The sequence below is a fragment of the Halichoeres trimaculatus genome, unplaced genomic scaffold (assembly GCF_033239565.1).
Source record: "Halichoeres trimaculatus isolate MK-OKI-2021-1 unplaced genomic scaffold, fHalTri1.1 fHalTri1_scaffold_11, whole genome shotgun sequence".
In the NCBI taxonomy this organism is placed as follows: Eukaryota; Metazoa; Chordata; class Actinopteri; order Labriformes; family Labridae; genus Halichoeres; species Halichoeres trimaculatus.
In genome coordinates, this window is record NW_027437189.1 from 4,788,854 (window position 1) to 4,802,146 (window position 13,293).

A 13,293-nucleotide genomic window follows, 5' to 3' on the forward strand; every position below is an offset into this window, starting at 1 on the left:
TGAGTTTCCTTTTATTTTTGGCCAACCTAAGGCACATCTGTGCAATAACCATGCTGTCTAATCAGCATCTTGATATGCCACACCTGTGAGGTGGATGGATTATCTAGGCTGGAGTCCTCCCTAACACAGATTTAGACAAATTTGTGATATCTCAGAGAAATGGGCCTTTTGTGTACACAGAAAAAGCCATATCTTTGAGTTCAGCTCATGAAAAATGGGAGGAAAACAAAAGTGTTGCATTTAATGATTTCAAAGAAAATTGTTGAAAATGCCTTTAATTGGTTCAATCTTACATTATGTGTCATAGGCGCACCAAACGGCTCCCCTTATTTTAATTTTCAAAACTTGTAAACACTAACTTCCATTCACCAAAACATATTTTTAATTCTAGATCAAATATGACTTGATATAATCATTAAAGTTGCATAAAGAAAATCATAACACAACATTGGAATAAAAATTCTACAAATAATTTTAGAATTAATTTTATGAGTGCATTTCCAATCTCAACAGCGATGAGGACCGAGGATGACCTTTGACCTCTTCTGTTAGAGCTCTCATCCTCAGGAACAACCTTTATCTTTATTTAAATGTCTTTTAAAGGCACATTTCTTTCAATGTATTTTTCAAGGAGATAATCAATGTGTTTCAATCATCGAAATGTTACTTTTAGTTTTTTGCTCAAGTAAGATCTTTAATATTTGAATTTTCATTGTTGGTTTGATGGTTTTCAGCCTTTCTTTATTGTTTGATTCTCTTTGGTTATTTTTTTTTAGTCGTGTCATCCTAAAATTTCCGTTTTTATTTTTCGTTTGTTGTGTGCTATCTAAATAAAAATTGTTGTTTTCATTTCTATTTCTATTATTTAATTTTTTTCTGTCAACATCCTCCAAATGTGGATCCCCTGATCGTTTACTTCGTAGAATTGACAGATTTCCGATGCTCCTGAAAGCCTCATCAGTGGTGTGGTCCAGGTTAGAGGCAGCGGCGGCACGTCGTCCCCCTGAACATTCACGCACATCACCCACGCTGACATCAAACTTTTGGACCAAAGTGGGATTTGTTCTCGAAAGAAACACGCACAAAGCAAACTTTGAAAATGTCTAACGACTCGTGGGCGGTGGCTGTCGACTTCCAAGAGGCGAAAACTCCCTCCATGCAGGTAGGTGAAGGTGCCAAACGGCTGTTTTGACGTGCCCGCTCCATCAAATCAACCTGCGAGTCGTTCGATAGCAAATTAGCTTAATGTGCTAACGAGCTTCTTTCAACATGATGTAACGAACTTATTCTGTCTGAGCAGTTTGACTTCTCTAAAAAAGCGGATCGAGTGCTGGCCCCATGTCACATGAGAGGAGACATCAACGGTAACTTTATGAGAAGTTTTAACATTCATTACCTTACTGGTCCAATATGAGGCGTTCAAATGCTGTTTGTGTTGCTTTTTCCTTCTACGCAGGCAATATAATGCCAGAGAGGAGGGAAAATGGAGGTGTGAAAAAAGACGTGGATAAAGTGGACCTGGCAGAGCAGTCTCTGCTCAACAAACTCATCCGCAGATCATTAGTCCGGAACAGAAACCAGGTGGAGGTCCTGCAGAGGGACCCCACCTCTCCTCTGTACTCTGTGAAGACCTTTGAGGAGCTCAGGCTGTGAGTGGGTTTCAGATTAAAACAGGTGTCAAGCATAGCAGATCTGACTTATCCATTCTTATATTATCCAGGGTGTCTGCGGGGTCTTAAAAAGTATTAAAAGTTGATAAATCAATTTTGGGAAAATTAAGGCCCTTAAAAAGTATTAAAAAGTCTTAATTGTGGTTTTACGAGGTATTAAGTTTCATAGGTATTCAAGCTTTGACCCAAAAAATATCCATGGATATTTATTTTCTTCCTTGCAACTGTCCCCTGAATGGGACGTTAAACATTCAGCACATAAAGTTCTAAAATAGAATCGAATGGAAAAGAATTGAGTTACTTTATTGATCCCAAACAGCAGAAATCGATGGAGTCAGTAGAAAAAAAATAAAAAATAAAAAAAGACTCTAGTTACAATAAAATACAACAATAAGGATTGTTAGCGGTATAAACACCAGCTACAAATTAATGTCTTTTCTAGGTTCATAAAGAGAAATTAAACACAACATTAAAGAAAATCACACAATCTCCGGCACATGTCCTAAATTTTAAAAATGATTAAATAATTTCTCATTTTCTTCAGCAAGTTGGCCTTGAATAACTGCTGTTTCTTGTTGTGGGAGTGTCGATAAACCTGCCTTTAGTTTCATTTGTTCCTCCAAGCTTTACTCCTCCTTAGCTTACATCATTTCTGTAAAAATGTGAACTACAACTGTTAAAAAGTGGATGCCAACAACAACTGAAAGTTAAGATAAAGTGTTAAAACTTTTTTAAACGTTCTTGAAAAAGTCTTAAAAAGGTTTTGAAATCAACATCAGGATTTTAGCATATACCCTGTTATCCTTAAACTCATGTCTGAGCACTTTCTAGAAAACTCTACTTATGGATCTTGAATACAAAAAGGAGTTTTGCTATCCAAATAGGATTCTGTTTTTGCAACAATTCTTGCTTTTCCACCCAGAGATGATTAGATAATTAGATAGCAATAAGAAAAAAAGTAGAATGTCAAGAAAACGGCTGAAATAAACTCTGATGATGACAGAAATCAGTTAAGACTAATCAAAAATGAGCTGGATTAACTTATACCAAGAGAAAACAGTGTAAATAATGAAAATCTATAGATGTTTAGGTCATTAGTAGAAGTCTATTCCCTTGTTGAATTTTTCTTTTCTTCCTTATGATCTGCAGGAAACCTGAGCTTCTGAAGGGCGTCTACACCATGGGTTTCAATCGACCCTCCAGAATCCAGGAGAACGCTCTACCTATGATGTTGGCGCAGCCGTGAGTGCATTTATTCATGGAACAAGCAGTGATTAATTTGTCAGTGCACATAAAGGAAGTAAATTACAAGTGTGTGCTGACTTGAGCTCCTTGAATTTCCTTTTTCAGAACTTTGAACCGTTAGTTTTGCCAAATAAGCAACTTATTATTCCTCTGATAAATACTTTGAGGCTATAAAAAAAACAGCTGAACAGGGTGCGTCACTTCACTGAACATCCTCTGTGTGATTTTGGAGCAGCCACTTAACTCATTTTTATCTTCAGAAGTGCAATTTCTGTCTTTTTTGTCTTGAATGTAAGAGAACTGTTCAAAAAGGCCCAGAAAATGAGCTGTTGAGTTACTTTTCTTCTTATTTGTTTCATCTTTGAGCTGGACTGTTTAAATCTTCTGCTGTAACTTTTATACCCAAAGCTTATCATCTCAGAAATCTTCCTCTCATTTTATTTTTTGAGTTCATTTATTCACTTCATGCTCTCATCTGTTCACAGGCCTCAGAATCTGATCGCACAGTCACAGTCCGGTACGGGTAAAACAGCTGCTTTTTCTCTGGCCATGCTGAGCCATGTGGACCCTGCAAATAAGTGGACTCAGGTAAAGCTGGATGACTTTAGGCCTGCTGATCCTAATTGGTTATACATGGTTCCCGCAGATCCTTAAAGAGTCTTGAAGGGCATTGAATTCATAATTCTAAAAATAAGGCCTGAATTGGCATTAAAAAGTCTTAAATCCAAATTTCAAAAGTCTTAAGAATTTGAACACATTGGTAAGATTTATGTTAGTTTGAAGTTAAAAAAAAAGATTAAGTAACATTTATCTATTTTTCTAAATAATTTCCTTATTTACTCTCATGGCAACATCGAGTAATCACAAAAGCGGAACTAACAAAACAGTGATGTCGTTGCACCAGGAACTTTTAAAGCAGACGCATGTCTTGGTTCTGCCTAGGGTGCCAGGAGAAAAATAAAATGAGGCAAAATTTGGAAAAAATATCCAAAAGTGGTTTAGGAAAATTGATTATGGCAGCAAAACTGAGAATTAAATTTGTAATTAGATTTCAAAAACCATATAAAAATTTCAAAAATGGTTGTGACAGTGGCCAAAAAAGATGAATGGGGGCAAAATAGGCATAAAGTTGTAAAAATGGGGTTAAAAAAGGTAAAAAATGATGTTTTATGTAAAATTAACATTGGGTTAAAATTGCCTCTAACCCAGGTAATTCATGTGGTGTTTTTGTTTGTTAGTTTTGAACAACAAAAATGCTGTTTTTCAGAAGCAGATTGTTGTTAGATTTTTTTCCCTCATATCGTCATAAATATCGTTAGCGCTAATTTCCTTAAATTATCGTGGTATAATTTTGAGGCTTTATTGCCCACACCTATCGCTGATCGTCCTTCATGCTTTTTCCTTTATCTTCTGAAACCATGGTCGCGGCGACTCTAAACACTTGATGAAATCTGCATCAGTCTGCATTTCCTAAATATATCAACTAAGGCTGATAAATACTTGTGATTAAAAGCTGCAGTTTTCTTTCAGTGCCTGTGCATCTCCCCAACCTATGAGCTCGCGCTGCAGATCGGTCAAGTCATCGAGCAGATGGGGAAGTTCTGTCCGGATGTGAAGTTGGCGTATGCCATCCGTGGAAACAGAAGTAAGAGTGTCACCGTAACCCTGATGTGTTTTTAAGAAACGATCAGGTGTATATTCATGTATCCATATTGAAGATTACTGGGAAAAAATTGCTGAAAAACTCAATCTAATTTCTAATATCCACCTTGATATTGACCCCCAGACTTTTATTAGGTTTACAAAGTCCTCGTATTAAAGTGATACTCCGGGATGGAACAAGTTGGGTCCTATCACAAGGTTTAGGGCAGAAATTACCCCTACAGCAGTGTTTTTGTGCAGCAGAAGCCCAGAGCGCTCACACCAAACACCCCCTCCCTGCTCCTCTGCTGGTTTCCTCTGCACTCAGATGGGGCCATATTTTACTTGACCCAAAACACAAATAAATGGACTCCCACCGAAAAAATCTGATATGGGTCTGCATTCACGCTTTATTTAGAGAATTTTCAGCGCGTTACTTTCACACAAAAACACTGCTAAATAAGGCTCTAGTTCTCATCGTGTCGTAAAACGGCGCTACCTCCGCTGCAGAGTCACAGCTGGCTACGAGGCGCTCGCCACTTAGTGTATCAGTCCGCGCACGACGTGCCAGATATAAACAAACGCAGGTAGTCTGCCAGGACGAATTATGCAATAACAACGTAAGAATGAGTGATTGGTAAGCACAAAAACGCACCATTATCTCCAACAGAACACTCTTCCTCCTGGCAGACTACCTGCGTTTGTTTATATCTGGCACAATGCGCGCGGACTGATACACTAAGCGGCGAGCGCCTCGTAGCCAGCTGTGACTCTGCAGCGGAGGTAGCGCCATTTTACGACACGATGAGAACTAGAGCCTTATTTAGCGGTGTTTTTGTGTGAAAGTAACGCGCTGAAAATTCTCTAAATAAAGCGTGAATGCAGACAGATATCAGATTTTTTTTTGGTGGGAGTCCGTTTATTTGTGTTTTTGGTCAAGTAAAATATGGCCCCGTCTGAGTGCAGAGGAAACCTGCAGAGGAGCAGGGAGGGGGTGTTTGGTGCGAGCGCTCTGAGCTTCTGCTGCACAAAATCACTGCTGTAGGGGTCATTTCTGCTCTAAACCTTGTGATAGGACCCAACTTGTTCCATCCCGGAGTATCACTTTAAAGGGAATGATTGATTGCAACCCTCAAAGTGGGCAAAATGTCAATTCTGTTAATTATGTTAATCCTTTTTTCTTTTCTTTTCTGTTTGTCTTGGTGAATTTAACCTATCCATTTCCTTATTTTGGTTTGGTTTTTTGGGTGTGCTTGGTCTTTGTTTTTCCCCAGGCTCGATGTCCTTCTGTCACGGTCTCATTGTGATGTATTGTTGTACTGTTTGTGTGTTGGTCTAAAGTTTCAAAATAAATAATAAAAACTGTTTGAAAAAAAAACTAAAAAAGAACATCAGGCTGACTCATCTGAACCTTAATTTGTCCGTTTAGTGGAGCGAGGCGCCAAGCTGCAGGAGCAGATTGTCATAGGAACTCCAGGTACAATCCTGGACTGGTGCACCAAATACAGACTCATCGACCCCAAGAAGATCAGCATATTTGTGCTCGACGAGGCAGACGTGATGATTGCCACTCAGGGTCACCGGGACCAGAGCATTCGCATCCACAGGTGGGTTCCTGTCAGACAGGCCATCAGGTGATAATGAACGTCTCTTTCCTCTCCTGTCTCTCGTTACAATGTTTCCTTCCTGCTGCTTTGTGCCCGTGCAGACAGCTGTCGAAAGACTGCCAGATGCTGCTCTTTTCTGCCACCTTCGAGGACTCCGTGTGGAAGTTTGCAAAGCAGGTTGTTCCCGAGCCGAACATCATCAAACTGAAGAGGGAGGAGGAGACGCTGGACACCATCAAGCAGTTCTACGTGGTCTGTCAGGAGAAGGAGGAGAAGTTCACGGCTCTCTGTAATCTCTACGGCAGCCTCACCATCGCACAGGCCATGATCTTCTGCCACGTAAGTCAGCTGATCAAACCTGCTCAGGGCTGGACGATGAGGCCTCAAGCATAAAATCAATCAGTTTAAATATGATTCAGTCCTTTTTTAATCTTCAGACAAAAACAACAAAAGGGAAATGAATCACTCAGTCTTTGAAGTGTTGCATCAGGTAGTGTAGAGTTTCATGCCGGGGTTGCACTGGGGACGTCATCACAACACAAGTTTAGTCTTAATTTCTCACAGTTTTCACAGAATGAACTGCGATATATGCACAGGAGCTCTGGTTGTTCTGCTGAAACTGAGCCCTTATCGTCTCTTAAATAATCTCTTACAGCAGACAGAGGGTGTGTGTTGAAGCCAAACTTAATAGAAATCTCAATGACACTGCGTTTTTGTAGAGGTCTCAAGTGTGGAAACTAGAAATGGAGGAATTATGGCCAGGATTTCCAATCACTCGGAAGTAAAAAAAGACGTTTAGAGGCAACACCTGAGATTATATCGGTTGTTGCATCTTCGTGCAGAAATCTAAGGACAGAGATTGATCAAGTGGCTGTTCTCACAGAAATGTGATCAGTAGAAAACTGTAAAAACAGTTTTTTCTGATTTTGATTTTCCTTGAACTGAACCAGTAATTTCTAAACACAAACCTCTAAAATTATGCAAAGCAGTGAGGATAAGGGCTCATCTGTCGCAGAGTAATCCTGTTGAACATGAACAAACATAAAAAATAGCTGCTGACAGCTTGTCCATCATTGTCCAGTCAGCCAGCCTCCACCTCCACAGGGTCCAGGACTGAGCTTCTTCAGCAGTCTGTTCAGTCACTGTCTCCTGCTCACAGCAGGTGAAGCTCCTCCAATGTGGTGTTGGTGTCTGGTGTTAGCTCTGTTAGCCATGTCTGTGAATAGCATGATGCTACTCTGCCCTCTGGTATTCCCTCTGTTGCTGGGTTAGCACAGCTAGCCTGTCCATCTTACTGGAGATAGATCTTATGTTCCCAATAACGATGGCTGGAAGGACAGGTCCATGTCGTCACTTCTTAGCTCACACCTGAGAACCAGCACGTCGTCCTCACCTCCTTCTCCTCGACTTGTGGGAAACATCCGGCCTAGCACCGGTTAGCATTGACATGCTACAGGCTGCTAACAGCTGATTTCACATATAAACAATGCAACCATGGTTACATGTAGGATCTCCAGACAAAAACAGGAGAAAAAATTGTAAAAATATCACTGAAGACACAACCAGTTTGGTGTCCATGACCAACAAATGAACCATACAAATTATACTTTAACAACCTTAAGTGAATATGATTCCATAAATATATTCAACAATGATTTTAGTGTGAAAATGGACTATATATAAATGTGCATCAGTCACATAAATTTAAATTTAAAGCAGTTAAGCCCAGATAAAAAAGATGGACTTTGAATTACACAAAAAACATGAGGCCTTAGGGAAACACTGATGTTGTTTACATTGCCAGAGATGAGTCAGAAATTCTTCTTATGAAGAAAATAGATCAACATCAGTTCAGTTTAGTGAAACACTTTAGAAACAGGTGCTTTTTTTTGAAAATGTTTTATTATTCTTCATGTTTGGGTTAAAATACTATATGCATTTTCTTTTTCTGTATAATTGTGCTTCAAATAGACATTTCACTACACCTTATTCTTGTTTATAGGCGTACTGGTGGAGTAAGTATTCTGGCTCCCATACTTTCATCATTCATTACTTCAGTCTGTGTCAAACAGTGAATGAACTTCCTTTTAAAAACAAGATTTGAAGGATTCTTTCCTACCAACGATTTTTTCTCCAGACTCGCAAGATGGCAGCATGGCTGGCTGAAAACCTGACCATAGAGGGCCACCAGGTGGCGCTGCTGAGCGGGGAAATGACTGTGGAGCAGAGAGCTGCTGTCATCGAGCGTTTCAGGAGCGGGAAAGAGAAAGTGCTGGTGACCACGAACGTGTGCTCCAGAGGTGAGACACAGAGACCGAGGAAAGTTTGTTTCATGTTGTCAAATACAGGGGGGAAAATAACGTTGGTATTACCTCAAATAATCCACACATGAAAAGAAATCATAACATTCAGGTCCATAAATAATGATTATGTGGAATTAAGTACGATAACACAGGAAAAAAATATTGACCACGCCATGGAAAGGCTGAATACTTTGGCAAGGAAATGCACCATACCACCTGAAATCTGTCAGTAATTATTACTTGAACTTCCAATTAGTGCAAACCAACATCAGCTGGGCTAGAGCAAATTGATGGTCCTATAAAAAAGGTTGTTTTTTTCACCAAGCAGTTAAATACAACACACCTCATGATGGGTAAAGGCAAAGAGCTCTCTGAAGACATTCACAACCTGATTGTTGCTCAGCATCAGAATGGAACTGGTTACAGACTTATATCAAAGCACCTGAATATTCCAGTCAGCACCGTTGGGGCCATTATTCACAAGTGGAAGAAGCACCACCTTACCATCAACAGGCCACGCACAGGAGCTCCTTGAAGATTTCTGACCAGGGAGTCAGAAAGATAGTCAGAAGAGTACTCAACGAGCCAAGGACCACCCTGAAAGTGCTCCAGAAAGACTTGGAGGCAGCAGGTACAATTGTTACAGAGAAAACAATATGCAATGCACTCCACCGCCATGGCCTCTATGGACGCTCAGCCCGCAAGACTCCATTCCTCAAGAAAAGGCATGTTGAAGCTGGTTTAAAGTTTGCTAAACAGCATCTTGACAAGCCTGTAGAATACTGAGAGAATGTTGTCTGGTCAGATGAGACCAAAACTGAACTTTTGGGCTGTCATACTACAGACCATGTTTGGAGGAGAAATGGCTCTGCACATCAGCCAAAAAACACTACACCAACAGTGAAGTTTGGAGGTGGAAGCATCATGGCATGGGGTTGTTTCTCATCTCATGGTGTTGGCAAACTTCATATAACTGACGGAGCAATGAATGGAGCCATGTATGGGGAAATTCTTGATCTGAATCTGCTGCCATCCACCAGGATGATGAAGATGAGACGTGGCTGGACCTTCCAGCAGGACAAAGCACACGGCAAAGTTGACTCTAAGGGTTCACCAGAGGGCACCAAAGAATATTCCAGATTGAAAGACAATCTGTGCAGAGGAATGGGCCAAAATCACACCTGAGCAGTGTGGGCCATTAGTTCAAACATACAAGAAGCTTCTGGAAGCTGTCATTGCAAACAAAGGCTTCTCCACTAAGTATCAGACGAGTCTCAGTTAGCGTGTTCAATTGTACTTAATTCCACATAATCATTATTTATGGAACTGGACGTTGTGATTTCTTTTCATTTGTGGATTATTTGAGTTAATACCAATGTCTGGGAGAAATTTTGTTTGAATTGCAGCTTGGAAAAACACATTTTCCCCACTGTATCTCTTACACGTGTGCTCCTGCTTCTGTTCCTCAGGTATCGACGTGGAACAGGTGTCCCTCGTGGTCAACTTTGACCTCCCAGTGGACCTGGATGGAAATGCCGACAATGAGACGTACCTTCACAGGATCGGCCGCACGGGACGTTTCGGCCGACGAGGATTCGCCGTGAACATGGTCGACAGCCGGCACAGCATGGACATCATCCGACAGATTGAGATGCACTTCAGTGAGTCTGCTGCTTTTTTTTTTTTTCATAAAGCAACAACCGCAAACACCACTGAGTCTAACTCCTCTTCTCTTCCTCCCTCAGACAGAAAAATCACAAAGCTCGACACCACCAACCTCGCAGAAATGGAAGCTCTGACCGGCTGAACGCTACACCGTCTTCACTCCTCATTACCCAAGCAGTGTTCCCCGTGACTGACGTTCCTTCAGGAGTTTATTGTTTGCATTTTATCGTTTACAAAACTTGGGAACTTTATTCATGGCAGACATTTGTGCCAAAGTTTTCTCTTGAGTTTTATTTGATTTGTTCACTGAGGTCACCTTAAGCCTTCCAGCAGTCTCCAGAGACTCTAAACCAAGCAGCGGCTGTTAAGACAGCGCGGTAGTACTACAGATTGTTTGTTTGCAGTGTTGTTTGATTGTTTGCAGTGATTTATTATTATTATTATTATGATTATTATTGTAGTATTGAGGTAAAACATGTCTTATCTTTATTCTTCAGCACGGTTTGTGCAAGGCTGAGATTGAAAACCTCCTCGAGGGGCTTGAAGTGTTTTCAGAGGTGATGCCTGTATCAGCTGAGAATTAAGTTGTGTTGGTGATGATTCATACTGTGAAGCCAGAGCTGTTAAAACAAATAAATACTGTGGCATGTCAGAAAAAACAAGCTCCTTATTGTCCTCACTCCATCCTCTGCATCCAGAACCAGAAGGTGTTCACACACATAATCGATGACCGTCTGTAACTTCAGCAGCAACACCTGCAGCTTTTGTCACCATTGTGTGTCATTTCACATGGATGAAAAGACCGGTAGGTGGTTTTATTGTCCGGTTTGGTTTAGAAACAGATTCTCTTTTAGAACAGCACAGTACCGTCTCTGGAATAATGCCACGTCACATGCACGTCTGTAAACTCAGAAAGAGGTCATCTCTGTGTTCAGAGGCAACGTTCGGGCGTCAACTGGAAAATCTAAACATGAGATATGAACAAATCCAGTCCAGGTGGTTCAGATCTTTTTAGATCTCACCCTCCTGGACATTAAATATAGATAAAAACAACGCACAGACCATAAAACCTCCTGAAGGTCTCCCTTGTGTTGTGAAAAAGAAGACGCTGAATGAGACCAGCGATCCCTCTGTCCAAAAACTATTCACAGACAGAGGATGTTTGTGTTTACTGTCTTTTTAAAACCTAATCGTATTAAAGTTTATTGTGATGTGATTGGCAAAAAGACAACCTAATAACGTCCGTCTGTGCCTCTGCATGCTGATGTGACAACCAGGAAGATTCGACCTGGCACACAGGAACTTTAATCAGAGCAGAGACGGAGGAAGGTGCAGCGTCTCTGCAGCTCTCACAGAGATTATTTGTTCATTGATAACTATCACTGGTTCTTATTTTGATGATTATTAAATAGAAATTAATCTTGGGTAGTTAAACCAACAGAAAACACATATTTAGAACATATCTTCACAAACAGACCTGATCAAAATCTTAAGACCAGTTGAAAAACTGCAAGAATTTGGATCTTAACTAGGTTTTAAGTAGAGCTACAATATGCAAAAGCAAGAAGAGAGAGTGTGACAAAAAACATTTTGAACTTTTAATTAAGAAAAAGAAGCTGAAATATGTTGTTGAATTGATTAAAAGTTTAAGACCACAGGCTATTAAAGCCAAAATCTGCTCCAAATGTTGATTTTCTGTCAGGCATTCACACGGTCATGCCCTCCTGATGGCTAAAGCTAAGAAGCTGTCTCTTCCTGAACGTGGTCAGATCATCGAGCTGCATAAGCAAGGCCTCTCGCAGTAAGACAGTCATTCTACATTGTCTGAAAGATCCTGAGCATTACGGGAACACAAAAGTCAAGCGGTAGACCCAAAAAATTACACCTGTCTGTCAAGACACAGGGCGGTCCTCCACCCAAATTAAGGCCCTAACTGGTGCGGACTGCAGCGCAACAACCATCAGACGCCATCTGCAGGAAAAGGGTTTCAAAAATAAAATCGAGTTCAAAGACCTCGTCTCCTTCAACGCCACAAAACCGCCCGTTTAGACTTTGCCAGGGAGCATCATGGGACATTGAAAGGTGGAAAAACCTTGACGGTCCAGATGGCGTCCAACGTTACAGGCATGATGAGGAGATCCCACCTGAGATGTTTTCTACCCGGCACAGTGGAGGGGGGTCCATCATGATCAGGGGCTTTTTCATTCTTTCGTCTTTTTAGTCTTTCTTTTATTTTGCTTCCTTCTCTGTGTTTTAGTCTCCTTTTCTTTTATTTGTGTTTTAGCCTTTTGCTCCAATAATTGTAGTTTCTTCATCTTTAATGACTTCTGTTATTTTAACCGACTGGTGTCTTTAATTACTTTTACTCAGATTGTTTATCTTTGCTTCATCTTTCGTCATTCTTTTAATCTTCTATTGAAGACTTTTAAGCTAACTGTGTTACTGTTCCGTCTCTTTTATTATCTATTTTTGTTTTATTGCTGTCTCCTATTTTTAGTCTTTTAACTAATGTTTATTATTTAATAATTTTAGATATTCATTTATTTGTATTCTTAGCTTATTGTTGTCCACACAGTCTCATTTTATGTAGCAGTGTTCCTGTATTGTCTGGGTTCCTATGATTTATGGAGGGGGCCCTTTGGTTCATGGGGCTGGAGTCACTAGACATGGACCCGTCCATCTTACTTAACACCATCGAGGTACAGTAGTGTACCCTGGTGTGTTGTGTCATCCTGTGAGGTCGGGATCTCTTCTGTGTCTATGGTTAGTGACTGGGCCTGGTCTGTTGTGCCCACTTCTGGGGTTTAAGTTCTTTCTGTATTATGATCACCTTATATTTCATTTTGCCATTTGTGTTTGTTTTAAATGTTCTTTGATTTTATTAAACCTTCTTCGGTTGCTCTTTCGGCTGTCCTTTTTTTCCTTGATGCTAAACTCTTGTGCTTTGTTGTCTTGTGTCCATGCTGTCAAAGCACTTTGTAAACCAATGTTTTTAAAAGTGCTATACAAATAAAGATTACTATTATTATTATTATTATTATTATTATTATTATTATTATTATTATTATTATTATTATTATTACTATTCAGTGAACCCTGGAGCTTCAGGTGGTGCAGGGCAGTCAAACGGCGGCTGGCTACGTGCAGATGTTGCAGTGGGTG

General features: G+C 40.3%; 2 protein-coding genes across 2 annotated transcripts in view; one reads left to right on the forward strand and one right to left on the reverse strand.

Moving 5' to 3' along the window:
- The window catches only part of vwa5b1 (von Willebrand factor A domain containing 5B1), a 52,087-nt gene extending 50,624 nt beyond the window's left edge, over nt 1-1,463 (reverse strand). The window contains exon 1 of the mRNA XM_074681197.1: nt 1,397-1,463. The gene's annotated coding sequence lies outside the window, so the exon portion shown is untranslated. The remainder of the gene's footprint in view (nt 1-1,396) is intronic.
- On the forward strand, nt 930-10,772 carry ddx19a (DEAD-box helicase 19a). The gene is made up of 11 exons (XM_074681199.1): nt 930-1,162; nt 1,301-1,364; nt 1,457-1,649; nt 2,820-2,912; nt 3,401-3,503; nt 4,446-4,560; nt 5,986-6,163; nt 6,265-6,502; nt 8,301-8,463; nt 9,936-10,127; nt 10,212-10,772. The coding sequence occupies exons 1-11, from the start codon at nt 1,100-1,102 to the stop codon at nt 10,271-10,273; spliced, it is 1,464 nt and encodes a 487-aa protein (XP_074537300.1). The 5' UTR covers nt 930-1,099; the 3' UTR covers nt 10,274-10,772.
- Nucleotides 10,773-13,293: the final 2,521 nt, after the last annotated feature.

Coding starts and splice junctions, on each gene's coding strand:
- ddx19a (XM_074681199.1), top strand. CDS start 1,100: ATGTCTAACGACTCGTGGGCGGTGGCTGTCGACTTCCAAGAGGCGAAA. Junction 2,913..3,400: donor CCTATGATGTTGGCGCAGCC/GTGAGTGCATTT, acceptor ATCTGTTCACAG/GCCTCAGAATCTGATCGCAC. Junction 8,464..9,935: donor CACGAACGTGTGCTCCAGAG/GTGAGACACAGA, acceptor TCTGTTCCTCAG/GTATCGACGTGGAACAGGTG.